We start from the raw sequence: 21681 nt of genomic DNA on the forward strand, positions 1-21681 counted from the left end.
AGCTTTATGCTAAGCTAAAATACTATTTCTAGCCATTTTACATGCACGTTACCAGACCTGATCATATTTGTTATCAAGAAAATTCACGTTCAATCGTATTCTTGATAATTTTTGTATTGCTTTCCAGTATATTATCTAAAACTCTTTAAAACAAGATCAATTTGTTTTAGAAACAACTCGGCATAAAATATTTAGGTTTTTCGGAGAATGTATTTTTAACATGTGTATTTTGTCTCACTGTAGGCTACTGGCAGTTTTTATAGTAAAAAATAAAAATAAAAAACTCTACCAGTTCTGAAGAAGTGATCCAAAGTATTTAGAATAAATTACTGACCTTGAGTAATCCAACAGAAAAATTTACAGATTACATTTTACAGCATGTATTCAGTATTCTGTAGTGGAATACATTTCAAAAGTAATCCTCCCAACCCTGCCTGTACATCCGCCATATTGGGCGTTCTAATTTCTCCCATTCATTTTTAAACAAGTGCTCTGTCTCAGGGCTTAAATAGACTCTCGACTACACAACTGGAGTTTCTGGAGGCACCACCAAAGAGCTTTGACACAATTCGAACACTGAATATAACTGCATAAAAGTGCAAATGAAATAGGCTCTAGATATTAAAAAACAGAACCCTTTTTATTGGACGCTTATCAGCCGGTTACGCGCAAGTAGTCGTGACGTAAGGAAAAGCGCACGGGAGCGCGCACGCCCCGAAACTCGCTTGTGCGTCGGTTTAGTCTGGTTCTGTTGCCACAACTGAGACAGATACAGTCAACCGCAGGTGTGCAAATACAGTAGCACATGTCCCCAGCACACCAGCCTTGTCTTTAAACGCGATTTTAATTTTGTGTGCACTGTATTTTCACCATGTTGTGGACGGCTGGTACGATTATCAGGAAATTCTCCGTGAGCTCTGTGAGTAACCCGCAGCTTTCCTTCTGCATTGTGGCTTTTGCCAATGCCTAGATAAAAGAATGAATACATGCATAGGTGCTAATGTACTGTATGGAGTGCAGACGCATGCATATACCATAAAACAAGTTTTTAAACGTCGGTACCCTATTTAATAATATTATTAAACAGGGTTTCTCCATGCACAGAATAAGTGCTGTTAATGCAAATCTTGGGCTTTTATTCTCCATATGCACAATATATGTTGATGTATATTGATATAGGACTTGTATATAGTTAAACTTGGTTTACAGTGCCACGTTGCTCCTGGTTGGATTACTTCCAGTGGACAAATCTTTGGCGAGCGAGTTGCATCAGCAAGAGGGCGAGAAAACGAGCGCAGATCGTGTTACCAATGTTTCTACGAAACTGCTAGACCATAAACTAACAACTCAAATCGCACGTGCATGCCATGACAAACCATAATAAACTTGTTCGAGACATTTAAGCAGTGTGTCGAACTTCAGCTGGTCATCTGTTCCAATGGTTCTCTTGATTTTAGCTCCGTCGTGCAGAACGGTTATTACGTGGTAATTGGACGCTGTGGTATTTATAGTAATGCATCAGTGTGTCATACAGCCCCATTGATTTAAATCTCTCCCTGACGCGCATGCGCTCATATATACATTTTTACTACTTTCCAGTTGAGACTTTGACGCATGGCTAATTTTGTCACTTTCGTCACACGAATGAATTCTGTATAAAATGGAAACAAGGGGCTTTTTTATTGAGTGGGACCCCATAAATTATGTTTTTTAAATTATTATTTGATTGCGATTGACATTTTACAGTAAACTACAGTGGTGGTTACACAGTAAAAATGGTTTTTTATAGTAATTATAGAGAGGGATATCCAAAAACTAAATTACCAACTTGTTTTACTCTGTTTGGCTATTATTAAAACAATATTTTTTTCTCTGGAGTTTTTGTTTAAAATCTAACTTGATGCTCTTCTAAACAGACTTACTACCAAAATAAGCTGAAGTTGGCCCTGATTGGCCAGAGCTTGTTTGGACAGGAAGTATATACAAACCTCCGCAAGCAGGGCCATAAAGTGGTGGGTGTATTCACAGTTCCTGATAAGGATGGCAAGGCGGACCCCCTGGGTAAGTGTCAGTTGGGTGGGGGTGGGACAGTGAGTTTTTGTTACACACGGGCTGGGAAGGCACTGTGCAACACTGGTAAACATACCATTTGCGAGCACACTCATGAAAATGTTGTTTGTACAGTTATTTAAGTACCTGAGAGAAGAGAAAGTAGGAATGAGAGCATAGGGACATGAGGACAGAATTCTCTTTTGAATGCCTCTAATGAAATTTGAATGGGTTGTGGATGAAATTATGGCCATGATTGTTACAATTAGCAATAATGTGACTGGTGTTTGGTTTGTTAGTCTTTTCTGCCAACCCAGGGACCCCTTAATATTAAAATTAGAGCTGTCAAAATGAACGTGTTAACGCATATGATTAATTTAAAACAAATTTCTTAATTTTCTTAATGCATTTACCGATTTGGCATTAGAATCTGATCCTTCTTTCATGTTCTGTGTGAGTTCTGAACACTGGTTGGAAAAGGGCAGAAACTCTGTGATGTGTCCCGGGTCATTACACTGATGCACACATTATTAATATAGTATAGTATTTTCTTTTTTGTACAATTCAAAACCAGATGGGGCCTATGAAAGCTGCATTTACATGACTTGCTAGAGTGAATCATCAGTGTTTCCCCTCCGTCTTACTGGACAACTTAGAGGAAGAATCGTTACGTGGACAGTGCCAGCACTAAAAGCAAAACAAGGTGTTCTCTGCAAGCGCTTTTCATGTGGAGTTCAAAATGGCACGAATTGTGTAAATGTGACTTCACGATTGCTGTAGCAAAGTGGATAGCTACAATTAATATTGTGGAGGAAGAAATTTTAATGCCCATTGCAATGAATGCACAGCCCATAGGGGACTAGGTATTTCAATAAGTCAACCTTCCACTTAGACTTTGGAAACCATTTTATGTACTTGAATTGGTGCTATTTTAATGCATTTCTGTCTTTATATTGAGGAATATTTTGTATTGAAAATGTTAATAAAACATGAACTAAAGGCATTTTGGCAGGAAAAGAAGTATATATATATATATATGAGAGAGAGAGAGAGAGAGAGAGAGAGAGAGAGAGAGAGAGAGAAAGAGAGTAAAATTTTTGGTAAATGCCATCCTAGTGTGGATGAGAGGCATAAACGTTGCGAAATTAATGCATTTAAATTTTTTTTTTTTTTTTATTGTGGATGAGGTTTGAGAATTACATTTTGATATATCTTAAATATTCTTTTATATTTTTGAAGAAATTACTGTATGTTTTATTCATCAGTCCATGGACTTCCTATAGTAACTTCATAGACCCCCGGTTAAAAGAGGAAGTGAGGTTTGATTTTAGTGTTCAGTTTCAGTCACAAGAGAGCATTCCTGAACATCCCATTTGCTCACACTGTATGTGTGTGTGTGTGTGTGTGTTTGTGGGAAGCACTGGGTCGGTTTAGTGTCTTTGAAAAGGGTCATTTAATGTGTGCATCCCACATAATGACCTCATTGTTTTGATGAAAAGTGGTGTAAAGCAGTATGAAGTGAAAAGTCCATTGGTGATAACGGAGAACAAATGTACAGTCACGCTTGTTCTCACGGCAGTCCGAACGGCCAAAAATTTCCAAGTGATGTCGATGCTCAGACTTCCTCACTCCTAGCTGGAAGTTGATGGACAGATAAGAATAATATCACCTACTGAATATCACACTAAACATGCATATGTCTACCACTACATCCATAACAGGAACAGTCAACGAAATTACTTCATTTGCAAAAAAAAAGAAAAAAAGAAATACTCAACCACACTCATGAACATCAGTCTAAGAAATTGTCTTGGCAAAACAAAGAGGCAGCAGTATTACTTGGTAAATATTTTGGCAGGGCATGCCTGGAGACATGGCTTATATGTGGCCTTAGCACTGTGTAATTACAATGTAATTACATTTTCATTTGTTAATTATTTGGATAATAGTACTTTAGGTCCAGGATTTTCATCCAGGGGTCCACAAACTTTCATGACATTTCAAACAATTTAAATGAACACTTGTTATTGATCTTTAAAACATAATTTAATGTAGTGATGTTAAGATTTCTTGTTAAGTGTTACTGAGAAAATCTATTTTTATACCCTGGGTTGGCAGAGAACCTGAGTGTTGGGTATCTCTGGGACTGTAAAGATTAAAAACCCCTGGTTTATGTTGGTTAAATGGGTTAGTTTAGGTTGCAAAAAGTTTGGGTTTGTAACTTGAATTTGTAGTCTGTTGTTGAGTGAAACCATGGAAGACAATGATCCAACTGAACTTGTCCAACTGAAGTAGCAACACTGCCAACCCTAGCAGTTTATGAATGATACATTTAATGATATCTAAAAATGTTTTTTTTTAAATGACACAAAAATGTGCTTTAAATTTAAATTAACTTGTTTTATTCAAATAAAAAATATCACTTAAAATCACTGAATCAACCTGAATGCATTAGGTTACACCAACAAAACAAATTGTAAGAGTTCAATAAGGTTACTTTTTATCGTAACATTTGCAGGCTACCAATGTTTACAGTCTATTTAATCATAGAGATAAAAGCCAAGGTCCCGTAATAAGCTTGATCTTGGCTCCTTGTTACTCTAAATAAAATTCTGAATTTGCCTTATGTGACCTAGTGTAACTCCAGATAGCATACAAAACTGTCTCCGGTCTGTCCTCTCTGACCCTTAGCTGTGGTGGCGGAGAAAGACGGGACGCCAGTGTTTAAGTTCCCACGGTGGCGGGTGAAGGGTCAGCCCATCCCAGAGGTAGTGGAGGCGTACAAAGCCGTAGGTGCCGAACTGAACGTCATGCCCTTCTGCTCCCAGTTCATCCCCATGAATGTGATCGACTTCCCCAAATATGGCTCCATCATTTACCACCCCTCCATCCTACCCAAACACAGAGGAGCCTCTGCTATCAACTGGTGAGTGAAAGGTGTATTTGCATGTGTGTTTATACAGTATATGTACAGTATGTGTGTTTTTTGAACATAGCCCTCTTCATTGTTTATAAGCATTCACCTCTATACAGTAATAAACAATGTTGATATATTAGCCCAAATAATATTTCACAGGTTCACTGGTTCAGATAGTCGTGGCGGCATTAAGGTAAACGGATGTGGCTTGCTGTCCATAATGGAGGGGCTTGAGCACGGGAGGGAGCTTAAAACAAACATTAAAGGAGTCATATCATGAGAAATCAAAATGTCCTTTATCTTTTGAGTAATTTCACATTAAAAATAATATTATAATATGTGACTATTAATAATAATAAAAAATGATTTAATTATTTTAAATGAATTATTAATTGATAATAAAGCCTCACTTCCTATGTGTGTTGGCTTTCTGTGATCTCTGCTTTCTGTGTGTAAATGGATGGTGTGTGTATCCATTTGTGTGTATGTGTTTTTAGGACACTAATCAAAGGTGATAAGAAAGCAGGATTTAGTATATTCTGGGCTGATGATGGATTGGACACTGGTCCCATCCTGTTGCAGAGGGAATGCCCAGTTGAACCCAACGATACTGTGGACACGCTCTACAACAGTTTCTTGTTTCCAGAGGGCATTAAGGCCATGGTAACCATGACAGTAATTCTGTCTCTCATAATACTATGATGCTGTAAGAAGGAAATGTGGAAAAATGACCTTTTAAAACAGGTTAAATAATATATTTTGACTCATTGATTCAAATTTTTAAGGGTCATGATTCACTTATAAATGTGTGTGGTTTGTGTTCACAAAGGTAGAAGCTGTACACCTCATTGCAGAAGGTAAAGCTCCCAAGATCCCTCAGCCTGAAGAAGGAGCCAGTTATGAGGGTATCCAGAAGAAATCCAATGCTAAGGTGTGACACAAACAAACACAAATACACACACCTCGTTGATACATTAAAACCATTTTCTCCTCATTTGTCTTATTCATCTTCTCTTAAATTACTGAAGTTATCATCTCTAACCTAATTTGACTGTGATTTTATAGCAAGGTCTAATGGAAATTCCCAGTTCAGTCATGACAACTCTCAGAAAGATTTAGCATGTTAATGTTGATACGATATTGGTCTTGGTGGACAAGATATGTTACGCTGCTGTTGTTGCTGTTGCAGAGCAAGCACAGAGACTTGCAAGAAAATACACAGACATACTAAGTTAAGCATGTGGACATACTGCTGCACAATTAGAAAAACACAAGACATGCTCCATCAAGCACATGTGACATGTTACTGCACAATTAGACATAAATCCAAGATCTAGACAATTGAAGCTGAGGTGGAGGAGGGTTTCGGTGAAAACTCTTGCAGCACACTGCAGCAAAACCAGCTTACTTGCAAACTGAGCAAATTAAGAGTTGGAAAAAAGGACTGGAAAAGAAGGAAAAAACATCAAAGAACCAATCAGCTTACACCATGTGAGCCAATTGGCTTGACATATCACATGCGAGCGAGCTGATTGGCTAACAGATAAGTTCAAAGAAGCCATCAGCTTGCACCCTACAGTTTCATGCCTGAATTTAATCATTTATAAAGTGTGTTCATTTATGTGTGAGAATGTTATTGGGGGATTTATTTTAATTCTCTTTAATTTCTCTTGTAAAGGTGAATATGGCCCAGCCCGCTGAGGTCATCCATAACTGGATCCGTGGTCATGATAAAGTTCCAGGTGCTTGGATTGTCATTGATGGAAAGGTGCGCTTTTTAAACAACATACACTTTTGTACGTTGAAATTAGGGATGTGCTGAACGACTAATTTCACTGACGTTTAAACAGAAACTTTGAAGTCAAGTAGTCTAAAAATAAACCAACCTTCAGGAAACAGTAAAAAAATTATTTGTGTGACCCATTTCTAATACTCAAATCCGAAGCCAAATTCCACTGAATTTGGCATTTATCTGCGACGTGCGACGTAAGCCAAATCTACGAGGAAGAAGAAAAAAACATTTGCTGAAAAGTTGCACGTATTTCACAGTGTACAGACATGCAGTAGCCATTGATCTAATATGACAGCTGTTCGGTAAAGAACGTTAAACATTAACAGTTACGATGTGAAAAAAAGTATCCGTAGGATAGAAAAAATAGGACTGTGATGTAGCCTACAATAAACCTAATGTATTCTAATCATGACGTGCACACAGAATAAAAGATAGTTTATCCCGTTAAGCAGTCGGCACCTCATTGAAAATAATTAACCCTATAATGCTGTATGTATAAAATATTATACACTATGTTTGATGGCTCCTGTGTCACTCTCTGTTCAAGCTGAAAAGCCAAATATCCGTATAAAATGTAATTTACACATGTTCATGGCACCATCTAGTGGTTATTTGTTTTAAATGTTTTTAATGATCCATTTAAAATGGCGGTGGACTTGTGAAATGTGACTCATATGTTCAGATAAATGACAGCTTATTTTAATAAAGTAAAAATAACAGTAATGAATATATTGTTACTGATATTGTTACTGAGTGCTGAATATAAGCAACTTGTGCTTGGTTAAAATTCTGTATATTATTTTATTGAAAAAGCATGTTGATAAACATGTATCAAATATGATACAATAGGCATTTGATGAACAGTATATCTCTCAATCACCATTACATTCCATTCATACCCACTATAAAGAATCTGACATATACATATATTTCATGTGTAAACAAATATTTCTGTGTATTTTCAAATATGCAGCCTGCTCTGTCATTATAAAGATCTCATTATTTTATATAACAAGCTATTATGATGTCATCTTACCATAAGTTTCTGTGACCCAACAAAAAATATTTCCAATTTCTCTTTTTTAATGTAAATATAGTGTTTGGTGAATAAAATACATATGATAAAATTTGTTTACTTCACTTTCATTTAATTCTTAATAAATGCCCTGTAGGCCACAGACTATCTATGAATTATCTATTGTATAAGTTTATTAATGATAGGCAGATGATGTTTTTAATTATTTGGATGGTAATGTGGATGTGTCTTGTAGCCAGTAACACTGTACAGCTCATCGATGCTGGCTGGGTCAGTGCCCACGGGTCAGCCAGTAGAGGTGGAGGGGGCGTCTCAACCTGGACTAATCACCAAATCAGGACTTATTCTGTTTGGATCGGACGGAAAAGCGGTTAGTTTCTTGTGTTTATTTTGTCCTTTACTCTCATTTACTTTTACTAAGGTCCGAATGATCATTATAAAGAGAATTCGTTGTGTTAATGTGTGTGGCTGTACAGCTTCAAGTCAAGAACCTGCAGTTTGAGGATGGGAAGATGATACCAGCATCCAAATACTTCTCATCAGAGGAGACCACCAGTTTGGATCTCACAAATGATGAGAAGAAGATTGCCGAGGAGATCAGGGTGTGTGTATATTCAAGTTTATGTGCTTCATTTTACATATGTATCGTAGCAATTATAGCATTTGTCTTTTGTTTCTTGATTCTCTAGGCGATCTGGAAAGGTATTCTGAGTAATGTGTCAGCGATTGAAGACACAACAGATTTCTTTAAGTCGGGAGCCGCATCTATGGATGTGGTTAGGTGGGTCTGACCCCAAGAGAACTTTTGACAATGGCTCTCACTCACAGTTAAAGTTAGGGATTTAAACAAACTCTTGATACCTCAAATCATGTGGCTTGTTGAGAAGAGGTGTGCTGTTATTTTCTATGTAGGTGATTGCACAGTTTCACCTTGTGGATTAAAAACAGGCAAAAACATCCCACAAACCTGAGCCATATCTAGGTACAAGGATATCATAGAGACTTGGGGTGGGTGGGTGGGCACTTTTGACGGTGTGATTGTTTTGTTCAGATTGGTGGAGGAGGTGAAGCAGAAATGTGGAGGAGTTCAGCTTCAGAACGAAGACGTCTACATGGCCACCACTTTCCAGAGTTTCATCCAGATGTTCATTCGATGCCTGCGTGGAGAAGACCAGGAAGAGGAACTGGTCATTGATTATGTCACAAAAGATGTCAATAACATGACTCTGAAGATGCCCTATCAGTGTTTCATCAACGGCATATTTGAAGATGCAGAAAATGGAAAGACGTACAACACGGTTAACCCCACAGATGGTTCGGTAAGTTACTCTCACAATCACTAACATATACCAGCATATCTAAGGGGTTGTTCACATCATCTGCATCTATGCTGTTTATCAATAGTTTTACAATGTAAACATGCTCTAGATGGATGGCTTTGTAAAAATAGCAAAACACAGCACAAGAGTCAAAGATGTTTTTGCGATGCTATGTTTGCTTAAAGGGATAGTACACCCAAAAATGAAAAGTCTCTTATCATTTACCCACCCTGATGCCTTCCCAGATTTATATGACTTTCCTTCTTCGTATATCACAAATGAAGGTTTTTAGAAGAATATCTCAGCTCTGGAGGTTCATACAATGCAAGTGAATGGTGATCAGAACATTTTCGCTCCAAATATCACATAAAGGAAACAACAGGATAACAAAAGTAATCCATAAAACTCCAGTGTTCTTCGGAAACGAAATAATAGATGTGGGTGAGAAACAGAACAATATTTAAGTCCTTTTTTTACACTAAATCTCCACTTTCACTTTCAGATGTAAAAGTGAAAGTGGAGATTTAGATTAAAAAAATTACTCAAATGTGGATCTTTTTCTCACCCACACATATTATATCACTTCAGAAGACATGGATTTAACCACTGGAGCCTTATGGATTAATTGTCTGGTCACCATTCACTTGCATTGTATGAACCTACACAGCTGAGATTTTCTTTTAAGAATCTTTGTTTTTGTTCTGCTGAAGAAAGAAAATCATACATATCTGGGATGGTATGAGGGTGAGTAAATGAAGAGAGAATTTACATTTTAAGGTAAACTATCCCTTTAAGAAGAACTTCAACTTTTAACATGTCTATAGCAACTCCTAATAACAAAGCAAAAGGTAATTACTTCACATAATGTAATAAGTTAAGTGTCATAAACGTTCATCGTGTAACAATCTTCGCAAAATGTAATTACATTGTGAAAGCATAATTGTATAACTTTTTTTGCTAAATGTAATAGGTTATTATACTATAAGAAATGTATTACATTTTGAACTCCCTGTCGCAGTTCATGACATAGTCACTGTATATAATGTAATAGCAGCACATAATATATAAGTGAAATCTGTGTTCTGTTATGTTCTATTCATTACACCGTGTCTAGATTTTGAAGGGCATTACGCTTTTGGTGTGAATGCCCCCTAATGTTCCTGTTGTGTCTTTCAGGTGATCTGTAAGGTGTCATATGCTTCAGTGGCAGATGTAGATCGAGCAGTTAGTGCAGCCAAAGAGGCATTTAACAATGGACCTTGGGGAAAGATGAACCCTCGTGACCGGGGCAGGCTGCTCTACCGGTAAGAGCTTCAACCAGTGGACCATAAAGTGTCTGTCTGTTTGCAATCTTGTTGTCTCAGGGCAACGATTGGCATGGATATGAAAAGCCAAAAATACAATAGTTGCAAAGCAAACACATACTGTACAGTAGTAATACAATGCTATTAAAATACCAAAATGATGTGGCGATAACAAATGTGTTTGTGTGACATTTGTTTGTCTTTATGATAATTTTAGCTATTTGGGATGAAGCAGTTATTCTAAATAAATCAGAGTGGAATTTACTTCAAAGCAGTGTGTAATTTCTTACAGATTTGGTTTCTCAAAAACTTTACCTTCAACAAAAGTGGAACTTTTCTGGTTCCAACTTTTTGGTTTCTGTTTTTTCCAATGTTTTGTTCTGTACAACACTTAATACTAACAAAATCCGTCTATGTTGGGGTGCGCGTGCAGTCTGGCTGACTTAATGGAGGAACACCAGGAAGAGTTGGCCACTATTGAGGCGATTGACTCTGGTGCCGTTTATACACTGGCTTTAAAAACCCACGTGGGCATGTCCATTCAGACCTTCAGATACTTCGCCGGCTGGTGTGACAAGATCCAGGTCTGTGTGTGTGTGTGTGTGTGTGTGTGTGTGTGTGTGTGTGTGTGTCTGTTCACTATGCAGTTTCATGCAGGTCTATTGTATACATCCTGTAACTTCCTGTCACTAACGCTTCATATCCCGTTTCCAGGGCTCGACGATACCCATCAACCAGGCAAGACCCAACCGCAACCTTACCTTTACCAAGAAAGAGCCTCTGGGGTGAGGGAATGTTCATACGTGTGTGTTTGTGCAAATGCCGTTATTGGAATAAATGGGTAAAATTATGTTTTTTTGTGTCTAAGTGTGTGTGCCATAGTGATTCCTTGGAATTACCCATTGATGATGTTGGCATGGAAGAGTGCAGCCTGTCTGGCAGCTGGAAACACACTTGTCTTGAAACCTGCACAGGTATCCACACAAACACATATGTATATATACAGTATGTAAGGGATAATGTACAGTCATGAGGTTCAACAATAAATGGACTTGAAATATCGATTTCAGTTGAAATTTTATTACGAGAGAAGAAAGAATCATGGAATGATACGAGAGACTTGAAACTAGTACAGCTAGGTAGGAAATCAGTTTCCTGGGACAATGGTCAATATATATCACAGAACACACAAAAACACAATACTGAATACAAACTAAACTCTTTTCTCTCAATTTCCCAGGTAACCCCTCTGACTGCACTGAAGTTTGCAGAGCTGACAGTCAAAGCTGGCATTCCGAAAGGAGTGATCAACATTGTACCAGGATCAGGTAAATATATCAACAACACACTATGCCATTCTATGGGCAACATGTACTTTTAGAACTGTTTGAGATGCCCATTTGACCATCTGTATTATGTATGCACATGTTAATGTACTGGTATGTTGTTACTGTATGCCCCCCTTTCATATTGTTATAAAATGCCAGTGTTGCTGTTGTTGTTTTTGCTCCCTGATGACTGATGTTCTTTTTCTCAGGTGGCCTGGTCGGACAGAGGATGTGTGATCACCCTGATATTCGTAAACTGGGTTTCACAGGCTCTACTCCTATCGGCAAGCAGATCATGAAAAGGTAAGTCACTGTTACACATGGTCTACAGCTCTTAATGTCTACAACTTTTGCATTTCCCCAAAGGGTCAGTCTAGTTGCTGTTTGTACAAGCTCTTATACAACCCCAACTACAAAATATTTGAGACAGTATAGAAAATGCTGATAAAAACAAAAAGAAGTGACTTGTATATTCTATTCAGCCTGTGCTATAGTGAAAGCATTACAACAGCACATTATTTGATGTTTTTGTAAATTTAACAGATTTTTTGAAAATATACACTCATTATAAACCAGATGATTGCAACATGCTCCAAAAAAGTTGGGAATGTTGTGTGTTTACCACTGTGTAACCACCATTTCTTTTAATAACATTTAAGAGTTTGATCACTGAAGACACAAGTTTGTTAAGTATAGCAAGTATCATTTGCCCCCATTTATTTATTATGCAGGTCTTCAGCTGCACTTCATAATGCTTCACAAATTCTCAATTAGAGAAAGGTCAATGTGGACTCTTCGGACCATAAAACATGATTCCACTGTTCAACTTTCCATCTCAAATGAGACTGAGCCCAGAGAAGTCGTGGCGCTTCTGGACAGTGTTGATGTATAGCTTCTGCTTTGCATAGTAAATTATTAACTTGCATCTGTGGCTGCAGCTGCAAATAGTGTTGACTGACAAAGGTTTACCGTATTCCATAGCCCATATTATGGTATCCATTACAGACAAATTAGAGTGATGTCTGATGGATTCAGAAGTGTTTTTTTGGCTTTGCCCTTTATGCACCCAGATTTGACTGGATTCCTTTAATCTTTTAACTACTGTATATTGTAGAGGTCGACTGATAGTGGATTTTGCAGATACCGATAACTAAGGTGGTGGGGAAAGGTGATAACCGATACATTTTTAGACATTTAAAAAAAAAAATCGCATTCTTTCCTTAATATGACAGGCACAGACAAAGAGTCCTAAATGAATAATATCTCAGATGCAGTTTATTGTTCAACCAAAATCCCCCTAATAAGCAGAAAAAGGAAGATTTGGAGCATAGCGCAGGACTTTTAAGTATAAACAAGCCCGAAATACACTGGGGACCCTTATTTTGAAATTAAGATATGTGCAACTATTGGCACCCATTTTTGCTGATAAAAATAGTTAAAAAAAAGCAACTATTGTCTCCGATTAATCAGCGAAACCAATTTATCGGTTTACCTTTTATGTTTGTAACTCTGATAAGTGCTGTTTCTGTACTGTGATGGGGCCTCAATCCTGACTGAAATTGTTCATATATATGCCATTTCTATGTAGAAATGAAAAAAAGTTGGGAGGAAACTACCTTTTCTAGTATTTTCAACATAAATGGTAGATTTGAGATCAGTCTGTAATTAGCCAATTCTCCAGGATCAAGCTGTGGCTTTTTAATAAGCGGTTTGATAACTGCCATTTTAAAGTTTCTTGGGATATGTACTAAGGATAGCTAAGGAGTTAGTAATATTAAGAGGTTCTGAGATTACAGGAAATACCTCTTTTAAGACCTTAGTTGGTATTGGATCTAACATACATGTTGTGGTTTTGATTTTTTTATAAGTTTAGTTAGCTCTTCATGACCTATGACAGCGAAGGATTGAAGTTGCTCATGAGTAAAATTATGAGACACTGTTTTCTGAGGTACTGTGACAGCTGATTGCATAGTTCCAATTTTATTTCTGATTATTTGAAAAAAAAAAAAATATATCCCCTTTTTCTCGCCAATTTGGAATGCCCAATTCCCAATGTACTCTAAGTCCTCGTGGTGGCGTAGTGACGCGCCTCAATCCGGGTAGCAGTTGCCTCTGTGCCTGAGACCACCAATCCGCTCATCTTATCACATGGCTTGTTGAGTGTGTTTCCGCGGAGACATTGCGTGTGTGAAGACTTCACACTATTCTCTGCGGCATCCACGCATAACTCACCAAGTGCCCCACCGAGAGCGAACCACATTATAGTGACAATGAGGAGGTTACCCCATGTGACTCTACCCTCCCTAGCAACTGGTCCAATTTGGTTGCTTAGGAGACCTGGCTGGAGTCAATTAGCATGCCCTTGATGTGGTTGGGGTGGTAGTCAGTGTCTTTACTCGCTGAGCTACCCATTCCCCAGATTATTTACATTTTATCAGTAAAGAAATTCATATTGTACATTGAAATCTGAAAGAGTTTCCAATTGATGATGTTATTTCCTGTTCCAGCTGTGCAGTCAGTAACTTGAAGAAGGTGTCTCTGGAGTTGGGTGGGAAATCTCCCCTCATTATCTTCAGTGATTGTGACATGGACAAGGCAGTACGAATGGTGAGGGAAGAAAACTACTATCAGAGGATTTACATTTGATCCCATGACTCAAAGAAGGCTTCAGAAATATGATAATCTGGCTCTTTAATTTGGTGTGTTTGTGTTTCTGAGCAGGGCATGAGTTCTGTTTTCTTCAACAAAGGAGAGAACTGCATCGCTGCTGGCAGGCTGTTTGTAGAAGATTCCATTCATGATGAGTACATCAGTAGAGTGGTACGTGTCCCATTGTACTTGAGTCTGAAAATAACACATGTGGCCAGCTTTAGACCTTGATTTTGCCTGAGATGAGCATTACTGTGTTGATATCCAATAATGACTTTGTTATTGTGTGTTTAGGTTGAGGAAATCAAGAAGATGAAGATTGGAGATCCTTTGGATCGCTCCACAGATCATGGACCTCAGAACCACAAGGCCCACTTGGACAAGCTGGTGGAATACTGCGAGATCGGCGTGAAGGAAGGGGCAACGCTCGTCTATGGTGGGAGACAGGTAGACAGAACTGGTGAGACCTCAAGTCCATATCACCATCCAAACCATATGAAATCAAACCATATCATGGCCAGAAAGTGATTTGCAAACATTGTTTTCCAATCCTTTTTATTTACATACATTTTAGCAGATGCTTTTTTCCAAAGTTACTTACAAATGAGGAATATAATAAGCAATTTTTCAAACAATATCTCCAGTATCGCACTGCCAAGTTCCAAGAGTACCTAGAGTAGTATAAAAGCTTGTCCAGAATAAAGATTTATCTTATCAAATAGTAAGTGCAATTATGCTTATGGAATGGTTGTGCTCAAAAAAACCCAAAGTTGTATAATTCATAAGGGTATTATTCCAATTGTGATGTGCATTTATGTATGTTCACAGGCTTTTTCATGGAGCCCACAGTCTTCACAAATGTAGAAGATCATATGTTCATTGCCAAAGATGAATCGTTTGGTCCTGTTATGGTGGTATCGAAATTCAAGGATGGGTAAGCTGCCTTTCCATGTCTTTAGTAGGATGATCATGTATGTGTATGATATGCAATATCTATTTTGTGAAATGCAGCTTACCAACCCATAGGGAACCCTTCAACAACATTAGCTAACGTTATATAAAGGTTTTATGTTTATCAGTGATGTAGATGGAGTTTTAAGCAGAGCCAATGACACAGAGTTCGGTCTGGCCTCTGGAGTTTTCACCCGTGACATCAACAAAGCCATGTACGTCAGTGAGAGACTGGAGGCAGGAACCGTGTTTGTCAACACCTACAACAAAACCGATGTGGCAACACCATTCGGAGGCTTCAAACAGTCAGGCTTTGGCAAAGACCTCGGTAAGCGCAAGAACAACATCCACACATTGAATAATCTCTTCCAGATCAACTTAGTTCTTCAGCATATTTAACCTGATAAAAAATAGTCATGGTCACTCATGTGAGGATGATGTCTATGCATGTGTGCATCCAGGTGAGGAAGCCCTTCAAGAGTACCTGCGGACTAAAGCAGTGACAGTGGAGTACTGAGAGAAGCGGCAGAACTACAGCAGCGATCTGTTGTCTTGCTTTGGCTTTAGCTTGAAGCAGGTTTGATTGGAAAATGTCATTTCCTGCCATGACTACACTGATGTGCCTACATTTTTTATCTCCCTTTATCTGGAACTGCTTTATGCTTAGAGGGGTGCAAATACTGACTTGTCACCCTAAGCTGGCAATTTATCATTTTTATTTTCATAAAAAAAAGGCAACCGATCTCCAAGTGGACACAAAATCTTGGTCATCAGATCAAGAGGCTGAAACACAAGTACTTCACTGAGTTAACTTGAGGTGCCAAATTCACTAGTTTTCACAAAAAGAAGAAGAAACCCTGTATTAGTAGCTGCTCTGGATTATTATAATGTGCACATTGAGAGAAGCCGTTCATATCACTGCCACTTTATGAAATCCGTATTACCATATTTGTACATTTTAAAAGTTTTTAATATGCATAGCGTTTCAACATGACACATTTTAATTAGTATAACTGTATATATTTGATAAGAGAATGAGATTAATTGTCTTATTTTTTCTATTTAATTTTGAATTCCAGACAGATGATTTAAGATGATTGGAAATGTTGAAATGAAATAATATAAACACACCATTCTCTTAGCAAGGAAGTCATTTATATTGTGCTTGATGGGGCAATATGTATTTAGTAACTTACACTCTTCAATTCAGTACAAACACACTGTGAACATGATAATGTGAGGAATTAATGGAATCGTTCACTCTCATCACTTACTCACCCTCATGCCATCCCAGATGTTTATGACTTCTTTCTTCTGCAGAACACAAATTAAGATTTTTAGAAGAATATTTCAGCTATGAAGTAGGGCTGAAATGATTAGTCTACGTTACCGCAAAGTATGAGGTAATTATAATGCAAAAATACAAAATAAGTAAATATAGAAGCACTCTCATTGTGTAACAGCTTCATTAAAGTTAAAATAATACAGAAGCAGATCTTGTAAATAACTACAAACTCCAAAACTGCCATTACTCTGTGCAGTCAGCGCCTCTTCTATGAGTTGCGCAAAATCGCAAATGTCCCGATCTAAGGGGGAGAGACTGAAACTGCACCCGGCTGATGAGCTGGGACGCTCATCCCTCGAGTGCGCGTGCTTAATGCAGCTAGATTATAACGTGATGGCTCGCGACTTATTGAATCATAATGTATGTCACTGTGCAGTTCTTATTGTGAAGAAAATTGAAAATATGCAGCTTTATTAAATAAAAGAGTTTGTTTTTTGTGAGTTAAAGATGGATTGAAGTGAACAGAAAGGTGTGAGAGTGTAGTCTTTGCCCCATTATACACTGCAAAAAAATACGTTTTTGTTTTGGGTTGTTTTCCAATATAAAAATATAAAACTCATTTTAAACAACGTACATTTTCTTTAGCAGCTATACTGCAGACGAAAAAATTTTTATCTGAGAATGTTGAATATAATATTAAAAATACAAATATTTTACAGTATCTAAAAATCCTTTTAAAAAAGATAAGATATTTAGACTTGCTTTTAGAGAATAGATCTTGAATATAAATATATTTTGTCTTTACTGCACTCGCAGAAGAATAACCAAGTGAAAAAATACACATGTATACAAAATACACTTTTATTTAAATACATTCTCTTTAAGCAAGTCTAAATATCCTATATGTTGCTTATAAATTTACTTGAAAATTGTTTTAAAGATTTTTAGATCATTTTAAATGGAAAACAAGACAAAAACACTTGATAATAGGATTTTTGCAGTGAATTTCTTTACTGAATTAAACTTAATAAAAAGTATTTTTTTCCTTTAATTCAGTGAATGTCATTTATAGGTATATTTAAAAGGTGATTTTGTCCTCTTTATTGTTAGTAAGCACGTTTAATACAACCTTTTAAGTCGGGGCCCAAGCTGAATAATTGGTACATAAAGGCAGCATAAAAGTAATCCATAAGACTCCACTGGTTAAATCCACATTTTCTGAAGTGATATGATAGGTGTGGGCGAGAAGGCTTTTAAGCCCTTTAGTGTAAATATACACTTTCACATTCTGGTGTGGATGTGACTTTTACATTCAGCCACCTACTTACTGGTACGGCTGGTCAAAGGTGGAGATTTATGGTATAGAAATAAAAAGGACTTAAATATTAATCCGTTTCTCACTCAAACCAATCATATCAGTTCTGAAGACATGGATTTAACCAGTGGAGTATGATTGAATACTTCTTTGCTGCATTTATGTGATTTTTGGAACTTCAAAGTTTTGGTTACCATTCACTTGCAATGTATGAACCTACAGATTTGAGATATTCTTCTAAAAATCTTTGTTCTGCAGAAGATAAAAAGCCATGCATGTGGGATGGCATGAGGGTGAGTAAATGAAGTGAGAATTTTCATTTTTGGGTAAACTATCCCCTTAAGTATTTGTGACACATTCTTGTTAACATGAATGAAAATATGTTGCCAAGTGTTTTCTGTAGGTTCATGATCACTTTATGATGTCGCTTTTGTTTAGCATTAAGACTGGACAACATGCAAATGATCTTGTGCAAATGTTTCAGTATTTCAGTTTTCTGTATATGCTAAATACTGAAAGTGTTACTCTGCAAACAGTAATTCTACACAACAGTATTGAAACTTGTTCAACAATGAACAAAATCAAAACAAAATTTTTACAATAAAGAATGAAAATTACAAAAACTGTGTTTTTCTTTATCAAAAGGCTGAAAATAAGAAATGTTTCATTTTCTTAATAAAAGTGTTCCTTCACTTATAGAATAATTAAAGGCAGGAAAGAAAAATGTGCATATTTTCAATATCCGCAACTGAGATTGTTTTCTGCAACAACCATAACAAACAGACCTCAACAGAAGGACATTTGTTTTGGCATAGATTCCCCTGATAATCAATTGCCTCCACACAGTCTTCCTGCTCAGCAGGACATAAAAATCACAGATCCTTGCTCATGTCAAACAAATAACAGACTCAAGGCTTCCAGCACACATGGAAGAGAAATATATTTCATCCATAGCCACAGAAATTAAGTCCAATGAGATTCCACAGTTTCAGTGGGCAGTGTGTACTATCTCACTCTGCCTCTTTCTCCAGCACCTGGATTTTGGATTTTTTCTTCCTGTCTCCTGGTAGTTTGAATGTCTCTGCAGTGACAATGGCCACGCCTTCTTCTGAGCTGTCATCTTCAGATGAAGATGATGAGGACTCATCTTCATTGCTGCTGTCAAGTTTTCCAGCTCAACAATAGCCACATCCTGCAGGAAAAACACATCTGGTCATTATAAATCACAAAAAATATGCCATCAATTAAAGATATGTGCCTGATATTTCAGAAAATCTGCTACAGAAACATTCCTTTTCTTACATCCTCTTCATATGTGAATGTGGAGCGGAGGGGGGCGGGGCCGGTCGGAATATCGCGCGCCCGGTCCCCAATCAGCCTGATGAGGCGCGCGAGGGATAAAGGCGGCCGGTGACGATTGTTCGAGAGAGAGAGAGAATTACGGACATGTCCGTCATGTGTGTTTATGTTTGTGCTTTGAGTTTTATTAAATATGATTTATGTTGACTAGCCGGTTCTCGCCTCCTCCTTGCCCATCCTTTAACTGTTTTACAGTGAATTTATTTTTTCCTACCATTTCAATGACTTACTCTGCATCCTCCACACTCTCAATGTCGAAATATCCATCATGTACCTCTTCCATCTGATGTCTTAAAGACTCATTGGCCTGGGCGATTTGGGGAAGGAAACTTTGCAGTCTGTCCAAAACTACCACACAGAAATAAACGTACATTGTCACTTAAACAAATAGTTCACCCAAAAATTCAGATTCTCTCATAATTGACTCGCCCTCATGCCATCCCAGACGTGAATGACTTACTTTCTTCTGCAGAACACAAACGAAGATTTGTAGAAGAATATCGCAGCTTTGTAGGTCCATACAATGCAAGTGAATGGTGGCCAGAACTTTAAACTCCTAAAAGCATATAAAAGTAATTAATACTATTATGTGGACTCCAGTGGTTAAATTTATGGCTTCAAAAAGGACATGGTAGGTGTGGGTGAAAAAAGATAATTTGCCTATTAAGGTCCTCTGTGCATATTGCCCCCTATTGTTCGGGGCTGGTCAAAAGTGGAGATTTATTGTAAGAAAGTAAATTAAGGACTCAAATATTGACCTTATGATGTGTTACATTCATACGAGCAGACAGAGAAATACTTATGTTTGAAGTACGTTTGGAGCAGAAGAAATATAAATAAACCTTGTGTAAATTGTCAGCTTTACGTGAAGCTAAAATGCTATTTCTAGCCATTTTACATGCACATGTTACCAGACACGATCATATTTTTTTAATCAAGAAAATTCATGTTGGATCATAATTTCTTTGTTTCTAGTAAGACTTTGAAATTAGGAAAAAATCATATTCTTGATAATCATTTTTTTATTGTTTTCCTTTAAAAAATATTTTTTAAAAAATCCTTAACACAAGATCAATTTGATTTATTTCATTTAAAAACAACACTGCATTTGATATTTAGATTTTTCAGAGAATGTATTTTTAACATTTTGTCTTACAATACTGGCAGTGTTTATAGTCAAAACAAGTTAAAAAAATCTACCAGTTCTGAAGAAGTAATCCAAAGTATTTAGAATACATTACTGACCTTGAGTAATCTAATGAAATACGTTACAAATTACATTTTACATCTTGTATTCTGTAATTTGTAGTGGAATACATTTAAAATTAACTCTGCAACCAATAAGACTCCAGTAGCTAAATCCATGTCTTTCGAAGCGATCTAACAGATTTTGGGTGAGAACAGACCAAAAAATGTTTCACTCTAAATCTTGACATCCACAGTTTCTATAGGCACCATCATGATTTCAAGCTTGAATTCCTTGCGCTTGATGCATACCTGAATTTTTGGGAGTTAATTTGGTTGTAGAATGCAGTTGCCTCTCCCATATTGAATCTGTGTGTGTACAGAACAGGATTAAGAACTAAAAGTTGAACTGACAACTAAATGTATCTGCCGTATGTACATGCCCTAAGAAGTGTTATCAAGCTTGAAATCACGATTGCCAAGGAGACTAAATATGTCAAGGTTTATAGTGAAAAAGGGAAACATTTTTGTGTGTTCTCACCCAAAACCAGCTGGATCGCTTTAGAAGACATGGATTAAACCACTGCCTTTATGTGCTTCTTGGAGCTTCAAAGTTTTGATCACTATTCACTTGCATTGTATGGGCCGACAGAGTAGAGATATTCTTTTAAAAATCGTAATTTGTGTTCTGCAGAAGAAAGAATACCATACACTTCTGTGATGTCATGAGTTTCAGTAAAATTACATTTTTGGGTGAACCATCCCTTTTAACTGCCCTGCCTGTCTGACAACATTTTCTGTCTCTTGCTCAGGCTCAGAATTTAACAAAGGCTCACTGCAAAAATGCCCCAGATGTTTAAAAATGTCAAGTCAAAAAATCCCCTGAAGACAATTACTTCCCGTTTATATATATATAGGCCTGTCTAGTTATGCTCTGACAATGCAGTAACCTTGTATTGTCAAATATTTGTATAAGCTCTGTCAGAGAAGTGTTATTGAGTGTGTATACAAAGGTGGTTTTGGAACTTATAGATAAAAAACATAATTGTTCACAGTAAGAATTAAGTGTGTTTTCTATGGTTGTAGTCCATATTGTAGCGCATACTACATGTTCGTACATACCGAACTCTTATTTTGAAATGTGCGCTCGCTCCCGCGGTTGTCGCAGTGCACGACATTGATGACGCGCCGG

At 37.2% G+C, this 21681-nt stretch overlaps 1 protein-coding gene and 1 pseudogene across 1 annotated transcript; one reads left to right on the plus strand and one right to left on the minus strand.

Moving 5' to 3' along the window:
- The first annotated feature begins 751 nt into the window (after window positions 1–751).
- LOC127639099 (mitochondrial 10-formyltetrahydrofolate dehydrogenase-like) lies at window positions 752–18711 on the plus strand. The gene is made up of 22 exons (XM_052120943.1): window positions 752–919; window positions 1917–2061; window positions 4741–4975; window positions 5464–5629; window positions 5796–5897; window positions 6645–6734; window positions 8030–8164; window positions 8271–8396; window positions 8484–8575; window positions 8846–9113; window positions 10290–10417; window positions 10851–11001; window positions 11132–11202; window positions 11286–11391; window positions 11658–11745; window positions 11955–12048; window positions 14253–14352; window positions 14467–14565; window positions 14689–14854; window positions 15223–15328; window positions 15474–15673; window positions 15807–18711. Exons 1-22 carry the CDS (start codon window positions 872–874, stop codon window positions 15860–15862), a joined length of 2772 nt encoding a protein of 923 aa, XP_051976903.1. The 5' UTR covers window positions 752–871; the 3' UTR covers window positions 15863–18711.
- Window positions 18712–18725: 14 nt separating this feature from the next.
- Window positions 18726–19677, minus strand: LOC127638835 (NOP protein chaperone 1-like; annotated as a pseudogene).
- Between the last annotated feature and the right edge of the window lie 2004 nt (window positions 19678–21681).

Source organism: Xyrauchen texanus, chromosome 47, assembly GCF_025860055.1.
Source record: "Xyrauchen texanus isolate HMW12.3.18 chromosome 47, RBS_HiC_50CHRs, whole genome shotgun sequence".
Classification (NCBI taxonomy): Eukaryota; Metazoa; Chordata; class Actinopteri; order Cypriniformes; family Catostomidae; genus Xyrauchen; species Xyrauchen texanus.

Coding starts and splice junctions, on each gene's coding strand:
- LOC127639099 (XM_052120943.1), top strand. CDS start 872: ATGTTGTGGACGGCTGGTACGATTATCAGGAAATTCTCCGTGAGCTCT. Junction 5,898..6,644: donor AGAAGAAATCCAATGCTAAG/GTGTGACACAAA, acceptor TCTCTTGTAAAG/GTGAATATGGCCCAGCCCGC. Junction 8,165..8,270: donor TTGGATCGGACGGAAAAGCG/GTTAGTTTCTTG, acceptor GTGGCTGTACAG/CTTCAAGTCAAGAACCTGCA.